A 26,257-nucleotide genomic window follows, 5' to 3' on the forward strand; every position below is an offset into this window, starting at 1 on the left:
GTGTTCTGCGTAAAAATAAATTAAAAATAAAGAAAATTCAAAAAAATGGAGAAAATTCGAATTCAAACACCCGCGCAAATGAGGTACGTGATTTTGCGTGCGCGTGTCTGCGGACCGGGCATTTAATCTTACGGCACTTGGTGTTTTCCAACGCTGAAAATGATTTAATTATTTGTTTTAAGCCTAAATTTCTTAATTTTCAGCCGTTTTTCTCGATTTTTTCGATTTATAACCTAAAATTCATGAATTTTCGATCTTTTCAAGCCATAAAATGCTAAAATCCATCACAAAATCGAGTTGAAATCGACTTTTTTAGGCGGAAATTTCAGATTTTCGATTTTCAAGCAATTTCACCCGATTTTCAGATCATTCAACGACGGGTTACACTTTATTGATAGTGGAAAATGTCTGACGATGAAATAAAAAGCGAACATGTTCAGGAGAAGACGGAAAATCTGAGCGAGGTTCGGTTTTGAGGCCTAAAATTCGATTTTCGGCTTGGAAAGGCTTGCAAAAGCTTGAAAAAGCTTAGAAACTTGCATCCAGATGTGAATTTCATTGAAAAATCCAGAAAAATTTCCAAAAAATCGCGAAAAAACGCGAAAAAACAGTGAAAATACCAGAAATGTCCCAAAAACTCTATTTTTTAATTCCAGGAGGACGCATTAAAGGAAGAAATCCGCCGTTTTTCGTCGGCAGTTTCGAATCCAAGCCTTCGGGCTCATGGAATGGCCTACGCCGCTCTGACGAAGCTCATCGAGCGCCGCTCAACGGAAATTCCGGCTCAATTTGTGAAGGGGCTCGTCAAAATGAGCATTGCCAACTCGATTCGGCTCTATGGACAGCCAAAATCCTTTCAGGTAGCGGAAGAAAGCTGGAAAGTGTCGAAAAAACGAAGAAAATTAGCCTAAAATTGGACTTTTTCGTGACAATTGTGCAAAATTTCGCAATTTTTCACCTGAAAATTGCTATTTCTGCAGAAAAATTCTCAAAACTTGCAGATTTTCCTCTATCTTCGTCGAAAAACTCCACATTTTTCACGATTTTCACCTGAAATACTGATAAAATCTCGATTTTTCACAAAATTCCCGGATTTCCATTCAAAAAGTTGGATTTTTCTGGTTATTTACCAGAAAAATCCGAGAAATTGTCAAGTTTTTATCATTTTTAGTTCAAAACCCTGGAAATTTTTACGAAAATTCAAGATTTTTCTCTTTTTTCAACGGAAAAATCAGATAATATAAGATTTTTTTCCCGAAAAAACCCGGATTTTTCACACAATTTCACCTGAAAATCGACGAAAATCCTTTAAAAAATTCTGAATATCCATTCAAAAAGTTGGAATTTTTCGATTTTTTTCCGGAAAAAGTCCGGAAAATTGCAAATTTTTAAGACACAATGCGGAATTTTTTCGAAAAACGGTCTGAAATTCGCATTTTTTCACAATTTTCCCGAAAAATTGGGCTTTTCTTTCAAATTTCAGTAAAAAATTCCGGTTTTTTCGCCCGAAAATCCCCATAAATCCCTGAAATTTCTGGATTTCGATCCAAAAAACCGGAGTTTTCGCTTTTTTTGCCGAAAAATCCGTCAAAATTGTTCAATTCTCCATGAAAATTTCGAATTTTTGGATAAAAATCGGAATTTTTACGAAAAACGCTGGGAAATCTCACAAATTCCACTGGAAAATTGACGAAAATCCTCAAAATTCCCGTGTTTCTATTCAAAAAAGTCCGAATTTTTCGCTTTTTTTGCCGAAAAAGTCCGGTAAATTGCCAATTTTTACGAAAAACAGTCAAAAATTCGCAATTTTTCCGCAAAAATTAAGCTTTTCCATGAAATTTCAGACGAAAATTCCAGATTTTTCGCATTTTTCCACGAAAAATCGACCAAAATCCTCGAAATTTCCGGATTTTCATTCAAAAAGTTGGAATTTTTCAAACTTTTTACAGAAAAAGTCTTGAAAATTGCCAATTTTTACGAAAAACAGTCAAAAATTCGAGATTTTCCTCATTTTTCAACTAAAAAACCCGGATTTCTCACAAATCCCACCGGAAAGTCGGCGAAAATCCTCGAAATTTCTGGATTTCCATTCAAAAAAGTGGAAATTTTTCGCTTTTTTTGCCGAAAAACCCGTCAAAATTTCAAATTGTTTGAATGAAATCGGAATTTTTTTACGAAAAACAGTAAAAATTCGCATTTTTTCACATTTTTCCTCTGAAATTTGAGCTTTTCTATGAAATTTTAACCGAAAATTCCCGATTTTTCGCTTTTTTTTTACCTGAAAATCCCCATAAATTACTGAAATTTCCGATTTTTCACGAAAAATTTGCTGAAAATCGACGAAAATCGTCGAAATTTCTGGATTTCCAATTTAAAAAAGTCGGAATTTTCCAAATTTTTTGAATGTAAATCGGAATTTTCAATAAAAACAGTGAAAATTCGCATTTTTAAACATTTTTTTTCCGGAAAATTACCTGGATTTTTTTCACGAAAACCCGTCGAAAATTCACATTTTCTCTGCGAAAATTGAGCTTTTCCATGAAATTTCAGCCAAAAATTCCAGATTTTTCGGTTTTTTCAACCGAAAATCCTCATAAATCACTGAAATTTCCAATTTTTCAACAAAAATTTCCTTCCAGGCCGTCTCAAAATTGCTCCAAGTGCTCGCCAAACGTGATCCCATCTCCACACTCAAATCACTGCTCCAAACAATCACCACGGCTCTTCCAATCATCCCAAATCTCACGGAATCCCATAGTCTCTCACAAGTTCCAACGATGAAATGGCTTTTGGCCTGTTTGGATGGAAATTCCTGCGCTGAAAATGCTGTGGAAATCTTTGGAGCTCTCGGAGCAATCGCCTATTGGATGTCTGCTAGTGATAAAGCTTGGCGTGTTTTCACAAAGAAGCTGGCTCAGCTTTTCGCGAAAAATCCCGAGATTTCCAATGTTTTCACCGCAAAAATCGGGGAATTTTCAAAGGAAAATCCCGAGAAATCGTTGGCTCTGATCTCGGCTTTTGGTGCTCTTGGAGCCGCGAAAACTCCTGAAATTGCTCCAATTTTCGTCGAAATTTTCACAAAATCCCAGCTTCTCCCAAAGCTCCGACCACCGCAATTTTTCGTCACGAGAATCTCGAAATTCGCGGTTTTTCTCCAAAAATCGCCGGATTTTGAGACGAATTTGCTGCCAAATATGAAAAAAGCACTGCTCCGGAGCCCTGAAGTCGCGATTTTCGGAATCCGTGGGCTCTTGGAGCACATCAGCTTCTCGCTCGACTTTTGTGCTCAGGATTTGCTCAAATCTACGATTTCCTCGCTTTGTAACACGGATCCGGAGATTCGTGAAGCTGGAATCGGGATTGTGGTGGCTTTAAGCCGAAAATCGGAGATTTCAGTGATTCAGAAGATTCTCAACACGCTTCTCGATCAATTTTCGGCTGCAAAAGCCTCGGAAATTAAGTGCTCACTGATGGAAGGTGTTGGAGCAATTGCAAAGGTTGTGGAAGCTCAGGATATTGATAAAATCGCAGAAGATGTGATTTCAAAGACGGCAAAGGCGGATAAAGAATGTGAGATGGATGGAAATCGACTCAAAAATCGAGAAAATCGGATAATTTCACCCTGAAAATCATGAAAAATCCATAAAAATCACCCAAAAAACTAGGAATTTTTGGAATTTTTTGCTCAAAATCGAGAAATTCGGGCGATTTAACACTAAAATCCATGAAAAATTACTAAAAAAGCACCCGGAAAAGTGGAAAAATTGGAGATTTTTTGTTCAAAAATCAAAAATTCGGACAGTTTGACCCTGAAATCCATGAAAAATGCCAAATTTTTTTGAATTTTTGGATCTTTTCCCGAAAATTGCCTGAAAAATCGAAAAATTGGGACGATTTAACCCTAAAAATCCATAAAAATCACCCAAAATACTAGAAAAATTTGCAATGTTTTGCTCACAATCGAGAAAATCGGGCTATGTAACCCTAAAAATCATGAAAAAAGCGAAATTTTTGAGTTTTTGGGTCTTTTTTCCCGAAATTTGACTCAAAAATCGAGAAATTCCGACAATTTCACCCTAAAAATCATGAGAATCCATAAAAATCACCCGAAAACTGTTAAAAATGCGAAATTTGGACAATTTCTTGCATTTTTACGCAGATTTCTCAATTTTCTGGTCGTTCCGAAATTTGACTCAAAAATCGAGAAATTCCGACAATTTGACCCTAAAAATCATGAGAAATGGATTTTTTCACTAAAAAAAATGCAAAAATTCATGAAATTCTTGTCTTTTTATGCGGATTTTATGCCAAATTTTCATTTTTTTTTTTTTGGGAGTTTTTCGGTAAAATTTACAAAATTTATCGAAAAACTCCCCAAAAAATGAAAATTTGGCATAAAATCCGCATATAAAAATACAAGAATTTCATGAATTTTTGCTTTTTTTTTTAGTGAAAAATCCATTTCTCATGATTTTTAGGGTCAAATTGTCGGAATTTTCCGATTTTTTCCCCAAAAAAAAAACATTTTTCATTAAAACTGCTCAAAAAGCTGAAAATTGCGGCAATTTATCCAAATTTTTGCAGAAAATTCACTCAAATCGGCGAATTTACATGGAAATTTCATGAAAAATCGTCGAAAAACGCTCGATTTTTCATAAATTTCATGTTTTTTAATCGAAAAATCCTGAAAATTTATTATTTCTCCCGATTTTTCACACGAAAATTGGATTTTTACATGATTTTCCCGGTTTTTTTGCGAAATTTCTCGATTTTCAGCCTAAAAACACTGAAAATCCGCCTAAAATCGATTTTTTGCAGCTCACGACGGAACAATTGAAGCTCAATGGAATGCTGCTGCAGAATGGGCAATTCGACTGTCAAAACCGGCAATTTCACTGACAAATGCGTTCAAAGAGGCTTCGAAATTGGCGCCAGCCGTCAAATATATCGGATATCGAGTTTTGGCGGACATTTTGGAACGAAGTACGGCTGAAATTGAAGAAAAAGCTGGAAAATCTGAATTTTTCACTCGAAAATTGAGAAACATGGCTGAAAATGAGCCGAAGTCGATCGAAAATTGCCGATTTTTAGCGGAAAATTCAGAAAAATTGCAAAAAATTGAATTTTTCGGTCCAAAAATAGAGAAAATTCCCCGGAATTTGCCGTTTTTTGACTGAAAAACAGGAAAAAACTGAAATTTTTCATTTTTAGCTTCAAATTTCTGTGAAAATATAATTTTTCCGTTAGAAAAATTCCAAAAAAAAACGGAGAAATTTTAATTTTCAGGATTAAAAAGCTGGGAAATTCCAGAAAAATTGAATTTTTCACCCAAACATTGGGAAAAATGGCTGTAAATAGGCCAAAATCGATAGAAAATTGACGATTTTTAGCTGAAAATTCAGAAAAATTGCAAAAAGTTGAATTTTTCGGTTCAAAAACCGAGAAAAACCACCGAAATTTGCCTGAAAACCAGGAAAAAACTGAAATTTTTCATTTTAAGCTGCAAATTATGTGAAATTCCGCTAGAAAATTCGAAAAAATAGCAAAATTTTTGAATTTTTAGGCTGAAAATCGCGAAAAGTAGCTGAAAATGAGTCAAAAGCCACCGAAATTTGCCGTTTTTTGACTGAAAACTAGGAAAAAAAATTTTTATTTTTAACTTCAAAATTCTGTAAAAATACAATTTTTCCGTCAGAAATATTGGAAAAAACGGAGAAATTTGAATTTTTAAGCTGAAAATCGCGAAAAAATAGGCAAAAAGTATGAATTTTTCTGGCAGAAATTCAGTTTTCAAGGTTTATTTTTGAAAATTTTCGAGTTTCCGCTAGAAAAATGTGGAAAATTGACTTAAAATCCATAATTTTTGTTTAAAAAACTGGAAAAACTCCATTTTTTGCTGCAAAATTTCGATAATTCTATAAGAAAAAGCCAAAAATTTGTGTTAAAATCTGGTTTTACCCCGAAAAAGTGAGAAAAATCAGTCCATTTTAGCCTTAAAATGGATAAAAATTAAGTTTGTAATCTTTAAAATTGTTGAAAATTCCACAAAAACCCTCCATTTTTCAGGATCGATGACGTCACTTCCCGAAGGAATCGACGTGAAGCCACTGCTCACCGAGCTCGAAACCGGACCAAAAGGCGAACTTTGCTCCATTGGATTGGCTCTTTTGATTCTTCGAACCACCAAAAAGGGATCAATTGAGCATACAAAGGCGTGGAGTCGGGCTTCACATGCTGAAGCTTTGCTTAAGGTATAGTTTCTGGGCTGAAAATGGAAAACGGCCCAAAATTTGGAGCAAAGTGATTCAAAATTTGGAGCAAAAAGGCCCAAAATTTGGAGCAAAATGGCCCAAAATGTGTAAAAATTGCGCGAATTTTATTTTATTTGTTCGTTTTTTTCCTGAATATCGCATTTTTAATGCCATCGGTATTCTCCTGCTCGAGCTCAGAGCTCACCTTGTTCGAAAATCTGGTCCGTAGCCGGTAATCTTCATCTCAACTCGGTCTGGAAAAGCCTGAAAAGCCCGGTTTTTCCCCATCGGACTGAAAATCTATTCAGCAACCGATACTATTCGTCCCAGTTGTAGCCGGCTCGGAAATCCGAAAGCTTCCGGGCTTTCGGCCTAAATTAATCACCGATGTACGCTTTTTTCAATTTTCGAGCGACCAGATTGCCTATTCGGTTCACTAGTTTGGCTCGGTGCCAAGCCCTAATCGTGAAACTGGCAAAAATGTCCCACTGGGCGTCTTCAGGTCTCTTTTCCAGTTGGCTCACTGCCAAAAGGTCAAACCCGCCGGGTGGCTCCAAATTCACCTTTTGAACTTTTTTCCCTGCTCTTTGAGTGATATCTCTCACCAAAATGCAGGAAAGTCGGTGAAAAGGTCATTTTTTGGCTCCAAAGGAGCTCTGAACAGTGATCTGCTCACCTTTTGAACTCGTTACCCGGCTTAATGGCTTTTTTGTTCTCAAAAATGCGGGAATTTCGGTGAAAAGGTCACACTTTTGCCCCGAAATTTGTGGCATTTTTGAGAAATTGGAGCTTCAGCTGATCAAAAATCTGGAAAACTCGTCGATTTGTGGGGATTCTGAGAGATTTTTGGGCAAAAATGCACATTTTGCGAAGATTGCCTGAAAATTTTGAATTTCTAGCGATTTTCTTGGATGAAACTTGAAAAAGTGCGATTTTCACGAATTCTGAGCTCTCAGAGCAGGAATATTAGCATAAAAATGCACTTTTTCGAGTAAAATGTGTCGAAAATTGTGATTTTCCAGTGAAAAAACCACTGAATATCGCTCCAAAAAGCTCTCAGAGAGCAAGAAAACTCGTGGAAAATTGCAGAATTTGTGCAATTTCAGTCCAAAATCTCCAGAAAAAGTTTGCCTGGAAGCGAAAAAAGCATTTTTTTGGCTATTTCTGAGCCCTTTGATCTGAAATTTCAGCTGAAATTCCATTTTTCGCGAGATTTCCAGACAAAATTTGAGACTAAAATCGATTTTCACATGAAAAGTCACTGAAAAATGCAAAAAAGCTGGATTCATCGCCTGATTTCCTGCCAAAAACAGTGATTTTCAGGTGAAAAAATCACAAAAATCATTTTTTTTGGCAATTTCTGAGCCTTGAAAATCGGAAATTTCAGCTGAAATTCCATTTTTCGGGCGATTTTCACGTGAAAAAGTCACTGAAAAGTACAAAAATCGGGCTTCAGGCTCCGATCCCTCACTCCGGCTCACAGTGTACATTGTTACCAGCCAGCCCCCCTTGTAGTGACGTAACTTACGTTCTCATACACGCACACAGTCCCTGACCCCAGCAGATGACGTCATTTTGTTCTGTGTCTCTGCGGGTGACCCCACACACTGCCAGCCGGTCATCTTGGCGAGAAACCTAGTGTGTGTGTGATTGTAATGGAATGTGCCAGCTGCAGGTGCTTGTGATGTCGAAGGAATTGAGAATTTGGAAGATTTCCCGGCAAAATTTGAATTTTTCACTCTGAAATTTGACTCCAAATTTCTAACTGAAAAATCACGAAAAGATTCAACTTCGGCAAATTTCCGAGCTCCGAGCTCCGCGAGCTTGTCTTTGACTCTGAAATTTGACTCCAAATTTCTAACTGAAAAATCACGAAAAGATTCAACTTCGGCAAATTTCCGAGCTCCGAGCTCCGCGAGCTTGTCTTTGACTCTGAAATTTGACTCCAAATTTCTAACTGAAAAATCACGAAAAGATTCAACTTCGGCAAATTTCCGAGCTCCGAGCTCCGCGAGCTTGTCTTTGACTCTGAAATTTGACTCCGAACTTCTGACGGAAAAATCGCGAAAAAATCTGACTTTGGCAAAGAAAACGGGAATATACCCCCAATTTCCGTTAAATTATAGCTTAAAAAAGTCAGTTTTTCACATAGAAAGTGATTTTTTACCGTGAAAACTGGAAAAATTCTCCAATTTTCATTGAATTTCAGGCTGAAGCCTCACGTGGTACGGTTTGATCTACAAAAATTGCGGGGATTTTTTGTCCAAGAAAATGTGACGTCGGCACGTGCAAAATCAGTTGAGAACTCCGCCGCATTTTTTGTAGATCAAAGTAGATCGCGAGCTCTGCTGGTTTTTCGGTCCCTAAAAATGAGCCAAAATTTACAGAAATCTGAAAAAAGTAAGCCAAAATTTTGGAAAATGAGCCAAAAGAAAGTTTCAAACTTCCTCAAAAGTATAAACTTTTCGAAGCTCAGAGCTCCGCGAGCTCTGCTGATTTTTCGGTCCCTCATCGTCCAACCAAACGGAGATTATTGGAATTATCTATTATCTCAAATCTTGACTGACCCCACTCCACACGGTGACCCGCGAAGCAACAGATGTTTGCACTGGTTTCAGACAGATGCAGGAAACCGGGTCAAAAGGCCATTTGGCTAGGTGCCAGGAAACCGGGTTGTCTATAATTGATGGGCTCTTTGGCTCACGTCACTGCGAAGAGGTCAAACCCACCGGGTGGCTTTAATCGATGGAGTTAATACAAAGAATTCACCTTTTGAACTTTGTTCCCTGCTAAAAATGCAGGAAATTGGGTGAAAAGGTCAATTTTGGTTTTAATTGAGCTCTGAGCAGTGACCTGCTCACCTTTTGAACTCGCTTCCCGGCTCTTTGAGTGGTAGCCTTCACAAAAATGCAGGAAATTCGGTGAAAAGGTCAATTTTGCCCCCGAAATTTGCCGGATTTTTGAGAAATTGGAGCTTCAGCTGATCAAAAATCCGGGAAACTTGCCGATTTTTGGTGATTTTGAGAGATTTTTCAGTGGAAATGCACATTTTTCGAGGATTGCCTGAAAATTTCGAATTTCTAGCGATTTTACAGCTCCAATGTGAATTTTTACGAATTCTGAGCTCCCAGAGCAGGAATATTAGCTTAAAGGTGCAGTTTTTGAGTAAAATGTGATTTTCCAGTGGAAAAACCACTGAATATCACTCCAAAATGCTCTCGGAGCAAGAAAACTAATGGAAAATTGCAGAATTTGTGCAATTTCAGTTCTAAATCTCCAGAAAAAGTTTGTCTGGAAGCGAAAAAATCATATTTTTTGAATTTTCTGAGCTCTCAGAGTTCTGAAATTCTATTTTTCGCTCGATTTCCACCAAAAATCGCAGAAAAATGGGTCTTAAAGCGATTTTCAGGTGGAAAGATCAGCTGAAAATCACAATAAAAACATAATTTTCGCAATTTCTGAGCTTTTTTCATCTGAAATTTCAGATAGAATACTTTTTTTCGGCTGATTTCCAGCAAAAATCGCATAAAAATGGGGCTTAAAGCGATTTTCAGATGGAAAAATGCCCCGAAAATCACAAAAATACACATTTTTGGCTATTTCTGAGCCCTCTGACCTAAAAATTAAGCCTGAAATTCCAGGAAAATTTGTCCTAAAGCGATTTTCAGATGGAAAAACTCCCGAATTTGTGATAAATGCAAATTTTATTGCAATTTCTGAGCGATTTCCATCCAAAAAAACACAATTTTCAACTGAAAAACCCTGAAAATATATTGATTTTTCAGAAAAAATAAAAAAATGTATATATTTCTGCAATTCCCTAAAGAAATTGAGCACTTTCAGTCCAAATTTTTCAGAAAAAAGCGGAAAAAAATGGAATTTTTTTGCAGGAAAAACCACTATCCCAAACGAAATGGCAAGAAGCGATTGCGTGGGCGAAGCTCGTCGAGCTCGTGATCCTTGATCGTCCTGTAGTGAATAAGACGGCACCTCCATCGTACTCTCTTCCCTCCATCAAACCTCTGTCACTTCTTCTTTTTTGGCCAAATTGGAAGGTCCGACAACAGGCATCGAAGAGCCTTTTGAGAATTTTATCCACTGAAAATGCACTTTTCGCTGAAGCTCTCGCTGATTTGATCTTCTCGGAAACGACAAATGGAACTATTGATCAGCTGCTTCGACGGGTTCCAGGTAGCTGCGAATTTTGGAGCAAAATGAGCCAAAATTCACGGAAATCTGAAAAAATAAGCCGAAATTTTGGAAAATGAGAAAATTTTTGGACTAAAAATGAGCCAAAATTTGGAGAAAAAAATAAGACAAAATTTTGGACTAAAAATGGGCCAATTTGAGCCAAAATTTACAGAAATCTGAAAAAATCAGCAAAAATGAGCCAAAATTTGGACAAATCTCAAAAAATTTCACCAAAAACGTGAAAAAATGAGCCAAAATCTCTGAAAAATCCCAATTTTTCAGTTCAAAAATTGAATTTTAAGAATTTTTCTTAATTTTAGACTAAAAACCCTGTATTTTGTACCAAAAATTACCGAAAAACTGATTTTCAACGGAATTTTTTTTCTTATTTGATCCATTTTTCACCAAAAAAAGGTAGAATTTAAGATGAAATTTCAAAATTAAAATTTTCTGTTAAAATTTGAATATTTCACAAAAAATCCCAAAAAACTGATATTTTAAGAATTTTACGAAAAAAAAAAACGAATTTTTCACAAAAATCTAGAGAAAAAAAAAGTTTTTAGCGAAAAATTCATGTTTTGGCTGAAAATTTCACCAAAAATTAAAAAAAATCTTGAAATTTTGACAAATTCGGCCGAAATGTCAAAAAAAAAAAACAATTTTACATAAAAATCTAGTTTTTTCAGCAGAATTTCTAGGAAAATTCTCTATTTTCAGAAAAAAAACATTATTTTTAAAGATAAAAACTTTTTAAAAAATCCAAATTTCTGCCAGATGTTCAGAAAAATTGGAATTTTCAGAAAAAAGTTAGATAAAAATCGAAAAATTCTCGAGAAATGTCTATTTTACTGAAATTTTTCATTTTTATGGCTAAAATTCTGGAATTTTTAAGAAAAAGCCAATTTTCTGAAATACAAAAAAAAAAGGTACAATTTTTTGGAATGGAACTTTTTTTTTTGAAAATTCACAAAAAAAATAATTTTTTTACAACAAAACTAATAAATTTACCAAAAACAACTGAAATTTTCAGGAAAAACCGAAAATTTATGTTAAAAATTTTGTTCAGCTATTTTAATAAGTTTTCAGCGGAAATTTCTGCCTAGTTTTTTAAATTTTTCCACCATAATTTGAATTTATGACGGAAGAATATGAAATTTTCGACAATTTTACATAAAAATCCAGTTTTTTAGCAGAAATTTCCATGAAAAATCCGCAAATTTCCGGTATTTCAGGTTGTCCAACACCAGTTGACAGTTGGCAAGTACCCGGTGAATGGTATGTATCAACACTTCGACTTCTTCTAACACCAAAAGAGCCCGAGCTGGATAAACTGGCAATTCATACATTGCTCTTGGCTTCTGTACAACGTCTTGTCGAGGTTGATGGCTCTGTTTGGCTCCGATGGGTTCATGAGCATCGAGAATCGAAAACGTGGCAAGCTAGCGAGGTTTTCAGGGAGACTGCCATTCAAAATGTGCTTCAATGCAAGGATCGAGGTGTTCGGTACGGAGAAATTGGAGGAAATGCGAAAAAATCGGCCTAAAACGCTGAAAATGAGCTAAAAATTGGCAGTTTTGGGCTGAAAATGAGCTAAAAAGTGGCAGTTTTGGGCTGAAAATCGTGAAAATTTTGATTTTTAGCCCTTTAAACTTGGAAAAACAGAGAAAATTTGACTGAAAATCAGCGAAAAAGGTAGAAAATCGACTGAAAAGTCCGAAATTCGGTAGAAATTCAGCTAAAAATCAAAAAAATGCCACGAAATCGGCCGAAATTGAGCTAAAAATGGACTTTTGAGAATGAAATTTGCCAGTTTTTGGCCGGAAAACTGTGAAATTTTTGATTTTTACCTCTTTAAACTGTAAAAAACTACGAAAATTGAGCTGAAAATGCGCGAAATTCGATTGGAAATAGGCGAAAAATCGGCAAAAAAAAGCTAAAAATTTGCAGTTTTGGGCTGAAAATAGTGAACATTTTTATTTTTAGCCCTTTAAACTTGGAAAACTAAGAAAATTGATAGAAATTTTGCTGAAAATGCGAGAAATTCTATGAAAAATGAATAAAAAATGCCAAAATTTAGCCGGAAATCTACCAAAAAGCTGAAATTCGGCAATTTTTGAGCAAAAAAATTCTGAAAATTGCCAATTTTAGCCCTTTAAACTAGGAAAAACTATGGAAAATTGATTGAAATTTCGCTGAAAAAAGGGTTTAAAAAATCAAAAAATCGGTCGAAAAACAGTCGAAAAATTACAGAATTGCCGAATTTTTGAGCTTTTTGCTCCCGAAAATCGGAAATTTGGCAATTTTTCAAGTGTTCAAGTGCCAAATTGACTGAAAATGAGCTGAAATTGTTCGAAAAAAATTAATTTTAAAAAATTTCAGCAATTTTTAGACTAAAAATCAAGAATTTTCAGTGAAAATCGCAATTTTTAAACCTAAAAATCCACATTTTAAGACTTAAATTTGAGGATTTTGCGATTTTTTGCCGAAAAAGTGGGAAATTATCCAATTTCAAGGTTTTTCTTGTTGAAAATTTGAAAATTGGCAATTTTTCGACTTTTCAATTGTCGAATTTCTCGATTTTTAGCCTAAAAATCAAGAATTTTCAGTGAAAATCTCATTTTTTTAAGCCTGAAAATCCAAAATTTCAGGCTTAAATTACCGAAAAACCCGAAAATTCCCCAAATTTTCATCAATTTTACCGTTTTTTTCTTCAGAAACACTGCTCTCGTCACCCTAATTGCTCTTCACGACGAGCGGCTCCGTGCTGATCTCTGGAAACACGTGGATGCTTCAATTAAACAATTGGAAGTGACGGATTACGGTAGAATTACGGAACAAGAGATATCGATTTATAAGTGTGCTGAAGGACAACTATATAATACAAGAGTTCTTGATTTGTACGGCATTTTTTAGATGGGAAATCGAGAAAAATTGGAAAAAAATGAATGGAATTCGATTTTTTCCGAAAAAAATTGAGAAAAAACTGCTTTTTTGGGAGAAAATTGACTGAAAATCGAGAAAAATCAGAGAAAAAACAGCAAAATTCGACTGAAAACCGAATTTTCTGCGAATTTCGAGTTTTTCATTGAAAATTGGCAAAAAAACACTGCTTTTTTGGGTGAAAATTCGAGAAAAATTGGAAAAAATGAATGAAAGCCGATTTTTCCCGGAAACATTGATGAAAAAACGGAAAATTCGACTGAAAACCGAATTTTCTGCGATTTTTCGAGTTTTTTTTCAGAAAAATTGGCAGAAAAACAGCTTTTTCCTGTGGAAAAACTGAAAATTGAAAAAATTGAGCAAAATTTGTAAAAATTCTACCGAAATTGGTATTTTCTGCGATTTTTTTTTCCAATTTTACCCCGAAAATTCAAGGAAAATGAGTGAAAATTCAATAAAAGCGGAATATTTTGAACAAAAACTGTAAAAATAGACTTTTTTAAAAAATTTTTTAATGGAAAATCGCAAAAAATCCCCATAAATTGTATTTACAGTGAAATTTTGCCCATTTTTAATGAAAAAAAATCGAAAAATCGCGTAAAATCTTGTTAAAAATAGAATTTTACGCGTTTTCTTTCTTTTTCCGTGAAAATTATCAAAAATCACCGATTTTGGGTAATTTTTGGTCGAATTTCGACGATTTTTTGTGATTTTGACTCGAAAATAGCATTTTGAGTGATTTTTTCAGTAAAACTTCGAAAAATCCTGTCATTAATGGAATTTTACGCGTTTTTCTTAAATTTTCGACGAAAAATTCGCTGAAAATCCTGTTTTATGCGAAATTGTGCTTATTTCCCTAATTTTTTAACGCAAAAACTCGAAAAATCGCGTAAAATCCTGTTATAAATGGAATTTTGCTCATTTTGCACAATTTTTCCGAGAAAAAAACGTTTTTACTCTGAAAAATTGCGCAAAATGAGCAAAATTCCATTTATAACAGGATTTTACGCGTTTTTTCGAATTTTTGCGTTAAAAAATTGGGAAAATAAGCAAAATTTTGCATAAAACATGATTTTCAGCGAATTTTTCACCGAAAATTTAAGAAAAACGCGAAAAATTCCATAAATGACAGGATTTTTCGATTTTTTATTGAAAAAATCACTAAAAATGCTATTTTTCTAATCAAAATGACTGAAATTCGACCAAAAATCACCCAAAATCGGTGATTTTTAACAATTTTCACCCAGAAAATGTGAAAAATTGATAAAAATTCAGCTTTTCCTGTGAAAAAAGTCGAAAATTAACGAAAAATGGCAAATTTTTAGTGATTTTTCGCCGAAAAAGTGATTAAAATTTCAATTTTTCAGCGATGAAGCCGCCGGCATCAAAGGAACCAAAGGAACAAGTATTCAGGATCAAATGGCTGAAATTCAACTGATGTATGCGCTGAAAATCGAGATTTTCTGAATTTTTCACGAATTTTGAGGCTAAAAAACCGATTTTTTACCTTAAAAATCAATTTTTGGCTCCAAAACCCGCTAAGAAACTAAAAAACTGAATTTTTCACGATTTTTTTCTAAAAATTCGGATTTTTACATTAAAATCCGAATTTTCGGCCCCAAAACCAATTAAAAATTGCTTTTTCACGATTTTTGATGCTAAAAATCCGGATTTTTACCTGAAAAATTGAAATTTGGCTCCAAAACCACCAAAAACTCCATTTTTCAGCCGAGAACTCGCCGCAAAACGTCAAAAAGAGGGAAAACTGTCTGCAAAACAGAAACAAGTGATGGAAAAGGAGCTCGCCGCCGAAAAAGACACTCGAGATGCTCTTCGTGAGCTCTACGTGACGGCTGAAGCCAAATTGGACGAATGTAGAGCTATGGTGGCGGCTGATGCTGCTGGAGCTTTTGCTAGGTGTGAAATTGGACGAAAAATGCCGGAAATTTGAAGTTTTTAGCTGAAAAATTTGGAAAATATGGAAAATTTTATGTGGAACGGCTGAAAAATTGCAAAAATGGGTGATTTTGCAATTTTTAGGCTAAAAAATTGGCAAAAATTGAACTTTTGCAAAGTTTTCGGGTTTTTACAGCCAAAATGGAAAATTTGGAAATTTTCAGCCAGTTTTCATGAAAATTTAAAATTTTCAGGCGGATTTCAGTCAAAATTGAGCAAATTTCGAGCTTTTTAACATATTTTATTCAAAATTTCGATTTTCAATGACTTTTCTATCGGAAAAATCATTTTTCCAAGAGTTTAGGAGTTTTCCACAATTTTTGGCTCAAAATATTGAGTTTTTTATCAGAAAATCCGTTTTTAACGCTATTTTCATGTCTAAAAACGTTTTTCACTAAAAAAAATAGCCGTTTTTTAAGCCACGAAAAAATAGGGTTTTTGGTCAGTTTTTTCGAGCGAAATCCTAGTTTTTGGCTTTTTTGAATTTTTAAACGATTTTTCGTGTGAAAAATGCCAATTTCAGCAATTTTTCAGTCTAAATTCGAGTTTTTCAACAGAAAATCTTAAAAATTCAATTTTTGTCAGTTTCTTAAAATTAAAAATGTTTTAGAAATTGGCAAAAATTGAATTTTTCGGATTTTATGCTGAAAAACTCGAATTTTGACTGAAAAATTGCTGAAATTGGCATTTTTCACATGAAGAAACGTTTTAAAAAAATCCAAAAAAGTTGAAAATTAGGATTTCGCTCGAAAAACTGACCAAAAACCCTATTTTTTTGCGAATTGCTTCAAAAAATGACCATTTTCAGTAAAAAACGTTTTTAGACAGAAAAAATGTGTTGAAAAACGAATTTTCTGATGAAAAACGCAATTTTTTGTGCCAAAAATTGTGGAAAACTCCGAAACTCCTGGAAAAATGATTTTTCCGATAGAAAAGTCATTGAAAATCGAAATTTTTTGAATAAAATATGTTAAAAAACCGAAATTTGCTCAATTTTGACTGAAATCCGCCTGAAAAATGGGAATTTTCATGAAAAATGACCAAAAATCTCCGAATTCTGACTAAAAAACTGCCGTAAAACCCCCCAAAATTTCCAAAAACTTTTTCAGACCAGAAATCCTCTTCGAGTACTGTATGCCGTTGACCCGTTCGCTTCTTGTTTCGGAAGAAGCCGCCCGTCTTTTCCTTGCCTATCGGGATGCGTGTTTCGAGCATTCGGATGACTATTTGGGTAGGTTTCGGCTTAAAAATTGGAAAATTTGACCCTAAAATTGCTAATTTTGAGCTTTTCCTCGAAATTTTGCACTTTAAAACGTAAAAACTACCTGAAAATGTGATTTTTTTTGGTTTGTCACCAAAATATTGCATTTTTCTGTAAATCCGCACTCCCAAGCTTTTCCTGAAATTTTCTCCGTTGAACCAAGTTTTTCGGTTGAAAAGTCGGAAAAATCGCAAAACTTTGAAAATTACCAGTTTTTCGAGAAAAACTGAGTTCGCAGGCACAAAAATTGTGGAAATTTCCGTATTTCCAACTTTTTTCCTGAAATTCCTTGATATTTCGTGTCGAAGCACACGCTCGCTCCCAAAAAAGTGTTCAAAGCAACATTTTTTACATATTATCAGAAGAAATCGTGAAATTTCTCCGATTTTCCTGCTGAAAACTGGCGAAAACTACGGTTTTTGGGCACAAAAATTGTGGAAATTGACGAATTTCCCAGATTTTTGAAATTTCCCTAAAATTTTCTCCGTTAAATCCAAGTTTTTCGGTTGAAAATTAGGAAAAATCCGTTTGAAACCATATTCGTCTGAATTTTCGCCGAGAAAATTCAGATTTTCCGGCTGGAAACGTGCGAAAACTGCCAGTTTTTCGAGAAAAACTGAGGTCTCCGCCACGAAAATTGGTGAAATTTACGAATTTCCAGCTTTTTTTCCGAAAATTCTCGGGTTTTCGGATTTTTTGGAGGAAAAATTTCCCCAACTTTTCTCAGAAAACCCCCTCGCTCCCCCGAAAAAAAATGTTCAAGGCAACATTTTTCACATTTTATCAGCGAAAATCGTGAAATTTCTCCGATTTTCCTGCTGAAAACGTGCGAAAACTACCAGTTTTCTAGAAAAACTGAGTTTTTAGGCACAAAAATTGTGGAAATTACCAAAATTTTCCAGGTTTTTGATTTTTCCCTAAATTTTCTCCCGTTAAACCCAAGTTTTTCGAATTTTTCTCGGGAATTTCAAGAATTTTAAACCCGAAAACCCTCTAAAACCCCACCGCATTCGTCTCAGAGCACAATCTTTGAGTTTTCACCGAGAAAAATCTAGTTTTTTTTCCGGCTGAAAATGTCCGAACATTACCAGTTTTCAGGGAAAAATGTGTTCTCAGGCACAAAAATCGTGAAATTTGGCCGATTTTCCTGCTGAAAACTGGCGAAAACTACGGTTTTTGGGCACAAAAATTGTGGAAATTTACGAATTTTCCAGATTTTTTTTATTTTTCCCTAAAATTTTCTCTCGTTAAACCCCAGTTTTTCGGAAGAAAAGTGGAAAATTCCCCGGTTTTTCGAACAAAAAACCCCGCTCGCTCCCTCCCCGAAAAAAAAAATGTTCAAGGCAACATTTTTTGGGGACACATTTTCTCCATTTCTCTCTCGTTCTTTCCCCACTTTTTTTCAAATTTTTCAATCAAATGTTGCGACACATACCGACAACGAAGACGGTTTCATTCTCTCTCGTCGGTTTTTTGATTTGAAAGATAAGAAAATGGGGGGAAAATGTAATGTTTTTGAAGAAAGAAGAGAGATGGCAGCAAATTGATAATCGGGGTTTTTACAATATTTTACAATACAATACAATATTTGGTGTTCCAACAGAGACAAAAACTATATAGTTTTTTGGGTGTAAAGTTGGCCAAATTTGAAGACGAATTAAGTTTTGAAGCTAAAAACTTGATACGACGTTCACGATGGTTTGATCTACAAAAAATGCGGGATTTTTCCCGTGCAAAATCAGTTGAGAAGTCTGCGTCTGAATTCCCGCAATTATCGTAGATCAAACCGAGTTCAGACACTCTGACACGAATTTTCAATAGATTTTTGGATTTCCGAGCGATTTTCCGGATCCTGGAATTTTAAGCAATTGAGTGGCACATTTTCGAGGAATGGAAGGATTTTCGCGTTTTCGGTCCAAAAATCTTGCCGGAAGATTTTGGGCCATGTTGTGGCGATTTTTTGAGGGAAAAATATCACATTTGAGCCAAATTTCGACTCGAGAGAGCTTCAGGCTTCTGGGAGTCTGAGCCAATATTCTAGCGCAATTTGGAAGAATTTTGCGATTTTTTGGCTCTAAACAATGATTTTTTGCACGATTTCAGCAATTTTTTTGCCGGAAATTGCCGGAATTAAAAATTTCCGGCTAACCGGCACATTGCCGGAATTGAAAATTTCCGGCAAATCGGCAAATTGCCGGAATTGAAACTTTCCGACAAATCGGCAAATTGAGGGAATTGATAATTTCCGGAAATCGGCAAATTGCCGGAATTGAAATTTTCTGGCAAATTGCCGGAATTGAAAATTTCCGGCAAATCGGCAAATTGCCAGAATTGGAAATTTCCGGCAAATCGGCAAATTGACAATTTTGCCACCCACCCCTGCTTAGAATCAACTCTGAAGCCTAAATTATCTGCTATGCGATCATTTGGAAGGATGCTCGCCGAGCTCCACAGCTCACCCGAACTGCTGCAACAAACAACACATTCCGTTCGAAAGTTGTTGTTTATCACAAATAACTTTGAGTATACATATCAGTTGTTATCATCAGCGTGTCTTCTTCAAACTACTGATAATATATCCCTTTTCTTCTTCTTCATTTTTTCTCTTTTTTCCGAAGATGTTCTTCTAACTATGTAACATTGAGAGAAAAAACCCGAGAAAAAAGAGATGATAGAATCAATCAGTGGTGCTCCGTGAGCCCATACAGAATTGATGAGGAAAATCTTGCAAAGTCTTGAGGCTTTCTAGATCCTATCTGATTTACGGAAAAGTCAGCTTTCACCTCCTCGTGGGCTCTTCAAGTTTCCCTGAGAACCGCATGTTATCAGCGTGTTAGAGGACAAAGGAAGGACAAGTTTGATAAGCAAATTTGGGCCTGAAAGTCCAGGTTACCGGTGACGTCATTCTGCTCGGAAGGAGCTGAAGAGCTCTGAAATTTGGTTGAAGGTTCTTCTGAGCAACACCTGCGCCGATTCCAGGAAAACTCGATTTTCGAGTTGAAAATTTCCCAATTTTGCCACAAGAAATGCACAAGTGCAGTAGAAATTCGAATTTCGAGTTTCCGAATGTCGAAAATTCTGAAAATGCTGAAAACTGGATTAGATTCGACCAAATTTTCAGCCTAACAAGATCTGAATTCAGGGGTGTGCGACAAACGATTTTTTTCGTCAAATCGGCACATTGCCGGAATTGGAATTTTCGGCAATTTGCTGGAATTGAACATATCCGACAAATCAACAATTTGTCGAGATTGAAAATTTCCGGCAAACCGGCTATTTGCCAAAAATGGAAATTTTCGGCAAATCGGGAAGCCAGCAATTTGCCAAAAATGAGAATAAGCTCATTAGGTAGATCCAAGTGTCGAGCTTAAAATGCTGAAAAATGCATAAAGAGTGTTTTTGCACTTGAATTTGGGCATTTTTGAGTTTTTCTAGCTCAAACTTTCGAGTTTTTAGCTTAAAAAGCTATGAATCTAGTTCAAGCTAAGCGTGCACCGAAAATCTCTTATAACAGCTGAAATCTGTCTGAAAATTCCAGGGAAACTCGATTTTCAAGCTGAAATTTGAATTTCGATGTCGAGCTGAAAATGCTGAAAATGCTGAAAATTGCATAAAGAGTGTTTTTTGTTTTTGCACTCGAATTTCGAGTTTTTAGCCTTAAAAAGCTATGAATTTTGAAATTTTTTTGTGATTCTCTGTGTGGATCCCCGCCGCCCGCCTGTTGATGGTTGCTGGTTGAGGGGTGTTATATATAACACACACACACACACAAACACACACACACACACACACACACACACACACACACACGCATGTGCTCCTCGGTTAGCACAGAGGAATTGTGTTGGTTGAGGTGGTGGTTATAACCAACATGTCTCTGTACGATGGCGGTGCCGGCCGCGGGGTACATGTGCGTGTGTGTGAGAGAGTACGAGAGAAGACAGACGATTTGAGAGAGCGAAGTTGGAAAAAATCGACCTTCTCTCGTTGTCTGCGTGCTCTCTGCCTGTATGTGTTGCGTTATTGAGCGGCGGGAAAAAACGCGCTCACACAGTAAAAAACGGTCTGCGTCTCTGCACAAATTTTGACCGACCCGCTGTGCGCGGACGCCAGAAAGGCGGGAATTTTGGAAGGCGGAGCGTAAGATGGCTGGCCTGGCAGGCAGTCAGTCAGTCTCTCTCCACTCACATTCAGTCAGTCAGTGACCATCACCAGGTTGTGTGTGAGCCCCTTCCATTATTCTTCTGAACCCCCCTCCCAACGCGGGAAGACTCGCCGGCAATGACACTGGTTATCTTTTCCATCGTGGAATGCCCCCCATTGATTTTTTCCCCTTTTCGGGGGGAAAAAATTGGAAACGAGAAAGGTATCGGGTGTCATAGCCGGCGTGATCATCTTCCTCAAGTATTCCTCTGCTGATTTCGATATTCGGAGGAGCTCGGAGGCTGTTCAGCTGTAAAATTGGTTGATTAAGCTCAAAAATCGGCGTTAACGCGGCTTTCCAACAACTTTTCTGGAGCTCAGAAAAAAATTATTTTTTCAGCTCAAAAAATCGCTCAAAATCCGATATTTCCTCAAAAATCGACACTTTTTAACCTATTTTTGAGTGAAAAATCCGAACAACGCTGATTTTTGAGCCAAATTTTCGGTTTTCCTTGCTCTGAACCTCCTCCCCGCTGACCTCGCCGAATATGACACTGAAGCGTTACCGAACCGTTTTCCCACACCTGGATTCGGTGCAACGATCAGTGGCATGCTCGGCTAGCGCCAGTTAAGTATTATGATCTACTACTACCCCCACTTATTCCAGTGCTCTTGGAGCCATGGAGCCTTCGCCGATTATGACACTGAAGCGTAACCGAACACCATATTTTGAGATTCTGCTACGCGCAGTGCCATGCTCGGCGCGTTGGCTCCATTAAAAAACGGCCACAAAAATGCCATACATGACACTGATTAGGGATGTGATGAATGTTAAGATCCCGATCAAATTCCTAACGGTGTCAAACATGGCGTATGTGGTTGTAGTTGGTGAGCTTTTTTGACTTTGATTTGCTTCAAAAAACCGAGAAAAGCCGCTTTTTATTGGTTTTTTGGCAGTTTTCCGGCGAAAATTGGCCGAAAAAAAATCAATTTTCAACGAGAAAACGCCGAAAACTACGTTATTCTGCAAGATTTTTTGAAAAAATTGCCAGAATCTCAGCATTTTCACGAATTTTCCTGGAAAAATTCGTTTAAATTGGATTTTTCTGTCTGAAAATTGCCTGAAAATCGATATTTCCTGCAACTGCTCGTATTGATTGCAGTAAAAACGGGTATTTTTTGCATTTTCAGCATTAATTTGGCTGAAAATGTGAATAAATACCGTATTTCTGCCAACAATTTGACAATAGAGCACATTTGCCACTCGGAGATGCTGAAGCTGTGCAAAAATTTCAATTTTGAGCAAAAATGGCTTGAAAAGCTCTAAAATTTCCCTAGAAACGGATGTTTTCAAATTTTGAGCCAGTTTCTACCAGAAAACCGCCAAAATTTGTAAAATTCTGTAAAATCCTGAAAATAGCGCTAAAAGTTGCCAAATTTCAGTGGTTTTCAGGGAATTCACAACAATGTTGAAGCGATTTAAGGCGAAATTCTAGGAAAAGTGGAAAAATGCAATAATATTGCAATTTTCTAGCGAATTTTCCATTATTTATATGCGAATTTCGATTTTCTCACCAGGAAAACTGCAATTTTTAGGCATTTTCAAGGAAAAAATCTGAAAATTCCAGAAAATTTGCAGAAAAAACCAGTTTTTTGAAGTAAAAATTGAAGAATGAGAATCTTCAGTCTGAAATGTAGCGAATTTTGATTTAAAAAAATGCGAAATTTCAGATTTTGACGTGGAAATTGAACAAAAACTCGGATAATTCGCTAGAAAATCGATTTTTTTTAATCGGAAATTGTGATATTTTTACATTTTTGGCTTAAAAATTGTCGAAAAAGATGCGTTTTCTGAGTTTTTCCCCAATTTGCACCTAAAAATTGCAATTTTCTTGCAGAAGAGCTCGTCGGAAGTAACTGGCTCCGCGTGCCAAATTTGTCTAATTTTTAGCTTAAAAATGGCAATTTTCAGCAGTTTTCCCTGGAAAATATCGAAAAAACTGAATTTTTCACCAGGAAAACTGCAATTTGTCGAATTTTTAAGCAAAAAATCTGGAAATTCTGCAATTTTTAACGTTATAGTTACCGAAAAATTGAAAAAAAAATCAGCTAGAATTTGCTATTTTTAATTTTTTCGAGCATAAATCGCAAAAATCCCCGATTTTTGTGATTTTTCCACCTAAAAATTGCAGTTTTTATGTATTTTTAAGCAAAGATTCACAATTTTTCCACTTAAAAACCCCAATTTTCTTGCAGAAGAGCTCGTCGGAAGCAATTGGCTCCGCGTAATTGGAGCCCATCACCGTATTCCTGGATGGAACGATGAGTTCTTGGATTCAGCTTTGAAACGAATGTTCTCGTTGCTCAATGAAAGAGCATTCGTAATTGATTCAGGAGATGATGATGATGATGAGCCCGTGATATTTGACGATGAAATTGTTGGAGCCAACCATTTGACACTTTTATATCCAATGATTCGAATTATTTTGAAAAATTCGCAGAGATTTTCGGATAATTCCCGTCAGGACGCCCTTCAACTCCTTCAATCGGCAATTCATAAGAAGTTTTTGAGAGATCGGGATGTGCTCAACTTGCCGATGGAGCATTATGCTTCAATGCTTTTTGAGCATTTTTCACTGGATTCTGGTAAGGAAAATTGCAGATTTCAGGTGGAAATTGCAGATTTTACACTGAAAAATGGCTGAAAATGAACTTTTTGCCCGGAAAAATATATAGAAATTGCATTTTCTAACAGATTTTGCCCCTATACCGAAATTTTACACTAGAAAATCGCCATTTTTGAATTTTCAGCTAATGAAAATGTGCAAAAACAAAAATTTTGGCTGAAAAAAGTCCAAAAATGACAGTTTTTAACAAAAAAAATGGTCTAAAACAACAATTGCAGCTGAAAATTTACCTTTTTCAGGGAAAAATGCAGATTTCTGCAGGAAAAATGGCTGAAAATGACTATTTCTGATGAATTTTGGCTTAAAATTGAGCCTTTTACGCTTGAAAATCTACGAAAATTAGCATCAGATTTAAGCTATGAATTCTGACAGGAAAATTGTCACATTTTGGCTTTAGATTGACATTTTAGGCTGAAAAATGGCCGAAAATGAGATTTTTGCCTGGAAAATTATAAAGAAATTGCATTTTCTAACAGATTTTGCCCCTAAATTGAATTTTTACACTAGGAAAACCGCCATTTTTTGCATTTTTCGCTAACAAAAAAGCGGAAAGCCAAGAATTTTGACTCAAAAAAGTCTAGAAATGAACTTTTTCTCCAAAATTGAGCTGCTCGTCAATTAAAAAAAAACAGATTTGGCTTAAATCTGAAATTTTACACTGGAAAACGGCCATTTTTTGTTTTTTTCCAATAATTTCTACAATTTTCCATGCTTTTTGAGCATTTTTCAGTGGATTCTGGTAGGGAAATACTACAAATTTCAGCTTAAAATTGAAATTTTACTCTGGAAAATCGCCATTTTCCGACAATTTGCCGGAAATTTTCAATTCCGGTTTGCCGATTTGCCGAAAATGTTTAGAGGAAACACTTAAAACTGTGTCTTTTTGAATTTTTTTCCCGTTTTTTCTACCTATTTTCATAGAATTCGCTCATTTTTCAAAATAGATGTAAGAATATTCATAGGATGCGTACAATTTTGCCATTTGAAACTGAAATTCTGAAATTTCCAAAAAAAGTAAGTGCAAAACCTCGATTTGCCGTTTTTCCGGCAAACCGTTTGAAAAGTGAGCGAATTCTATGAAAATATCTAGAAAAAACGGAAAAAATTCAAAAATACACAATTTTTAGTGTTTCCGACTTGTATAAGTTCCTCTAAACATTTCCGGCAAATCGGCAAATTGCCGGAAAATGGCGATTTTCCAGAGTAAAATTTCAATTTTAAGCTGAAATTTGTACTATTTCCCAACCAGAATCCACTGAAAAATGCTCAAAAAGCATAGAAAATTGTAGAAATTATTGAAGAAAAAGCAGAAAATGGTCATTTTTCAGTGTAAAAAGACACAATTTTTAGTGTTTCCGACTTATAAAAAGTTCCTCTAAACATTTTCGACAAATCGGCAAACCGGCAAATCAGCCCATTTCTGGAAAAAAATCATTTTAAGTCGAAAATTCGCTCCAAATGTATTTTCTTATAATCTTCAGTGAAAAAAAGCGTTCTAAAACTCGATTTTTTCCCCAACATTTTTGAATTTCCTGCCGAAAAATCCCTAAAAATCGTGAAAACTTATAATTTTTCAGGAAAAGATCAGATTTTTCCAAAATTTTTGAATTTTCCAGGTGCAACGAACGCTTTCAAAGCGACCCAACAACTATTCCGCCTTGCAAATGATACAAATGATATCGGAGATCGAGTAATTGGAATGGTTCGAGAAATTCTTGCATACGTTGGAAATGAGCAACCATCTGTGCGTGGAGCCGCACTCGAAATCCTCGGAGCTCCACATTTGCTCATGAGAATTGTCGTTGAACTCGGCATTGAGCAGTCGATTTCTAAAGAGATTCTTGTGAGAATTCATGTGGCACGACATGATCCAATTGAAGCTGTTTCTGAGATTGCTGAACGTCTTTGGATTGAGAATCATTTACAAGTTAAACAAGTCATCGGAGCGATGCTTGTTGGTACGGACTTTTATGTGAAAATTTGGAGAAATTTCACTTGAAATTCGTTAAAAATTGGCTTTTCCCGGTTGAAAATCGTGAAAATTCGGTGAAAATTGCGTTTTTTCGGCTAAAAACGCTGAAAAATCTGAAAAATTTGAGAATTTTTCTCTGAAATTAGTCCAAAAATGTATTTAAAATTGAGATTTTCCAATTAAAAGCTCCTAAAATCGTTGAAAACTGACATTTTTCGGTGAAAAACACTGAGAATTTGTTGATTTTCACTCAAAAATGTTAAAAGCTCTAGGAAAATCGTGAAAATTTAAAGATTTTCGCTTGAAATTCGTTAAAAACTGGCATTTTTGGTTAAAAACTCTGGAAATTTTTCGAGAATTGCGAAAATTGCCTTTTTACGCTAAAAATGCTGAAAAATGTGAAAAATTAGATGAATTTCACTTGAAAATCGTTGAAAATTGACAGTTTTAACGAAAAACACCTTTGAACATTGCTAAATTTTGAGAAAAGTTGATGATTTTCACCTGAAAATTGGTGAAAATTGCCATTTTTACGATTAAAAACACTGAAAATTGTGAAAACTCGGTGATTTTCACTCAAAAAATGGCATTTTTCGGTTGAATGAATCTCTGCAAAATCGGAAAAAAAACCATTTTTCCTTTTTTCGCCTGAAAGCGCTGAAAATGTGAAAATTTGATTATTTTCACTTGAAAATCGTCGAAAACTGTCATTTTTTGGTTAAAAACCTGAAAATTTGCGATTTCACTGGTTTTCAGCTGAAAATTGTAAAAAATCGCCATTTTTTTCGGTTGAAAACGCTGAAAAATGTGAAAAACTCTGAAAAACGCAATTTCCAACGATTTTCAACAGAAAAAT

The 26,257-nt window shown here is 35.6% G+C and overlaps 1 protein-coding gene and 4 non-coding genes across 5 annotated transcripts in view; all 5 read left to right on the forward strand.

Annotated features, from left to right (window-relative positions):
* Positions 1-365: 365 nt before the first annotated feature.
* Positions 366-26,257, forward strand: part of gcn-1 (TOG domain-containing protein) — a 45,964-nt gene continuing 20,072 nt past the window's right edge. Inside the window, exons 1-13 of the mRNA NM_001381763.1 lie at positions 366-464; positions 657-860; positions 2,640-3,570; positions 4,819-4,983; positions 6,067-6,251; positions 10,142-10,442; positions 11,675-11,945; positions 13,157-13,339; positions 14,750-14,821; positions 15,111-15,299; positions 16,448-16,569; positions 22,999-23,388; positions 25,046-25,387. Of these exons, the coding sequence (NP_001367648.1) occupies positions 405-464; positions 657-860; positions 2,640-3,570; positions 4,819-4,983; positions 6,067-6,251; positions 10,142-10,442; positions 11,675-11,945; positions 13,157-13,339; positions 14,750-14,821; positions 15,111-15,299; positions 16,448-16,569; positions 22,999-23,388; positions 25,046-25,387 (3,415 nt within the window). The 5' untranslated portion in view covers positions 366-404. The remainder of the gene's footprint in view (positions 465-656; positions 861-2,639; positions 3,571-4,818; positions 4,984-6,066; positions 6,252-10,141; positions 10,443-11,674; positions 11,946-13,156; positions 13,340-14,749; positions 14,822-15,110; positions 15,300-16,447; positions 16,570-22,998; positions 23,389-25,045; positions 25,388-26,257) is intronic.
* mir-229 lies at positions 20,873-20,987 on the forward strand. The gene has a single exon (NR_002378.2). It is a non-coding gene; the product is annotated as a pre-microRNA mir-229 (primary transcript).
* Positions 21,269-21,378, forward strand: mir-64. The gene has a single exon (NR_000277.2). It is a non-coding gene; the product is annotated as a pre-microRNA mir-64 (primary transcript).
* On the forward strand, positions 21,423-21,522 carry mir-65. The gene has a single exon (NR_000278.2). It is a non-coding gene; the product is annotated as a pre-microRNA mir-65 (primary transcript).
* Positions 21,529-21,627, forward strand: mir-66. The gene has a single exon (NR_000279.2). It is a non-coding gene; the product is annotated as a pre-microRNA mir-66 (primary transcript).

Source organism: Caenorhabditis elegans, chromosome III (genome assembly GCF_000002985.6).
Source record: "Caenorhabditis elegans chromosome III".
Taxonomy (NCBI): Eukaryota; Metazoa; Nematoda; class Chromadorea; order Rhabditida; family Rhabditidae; genus Caenorhabditis; species Caenorhabditis elegans.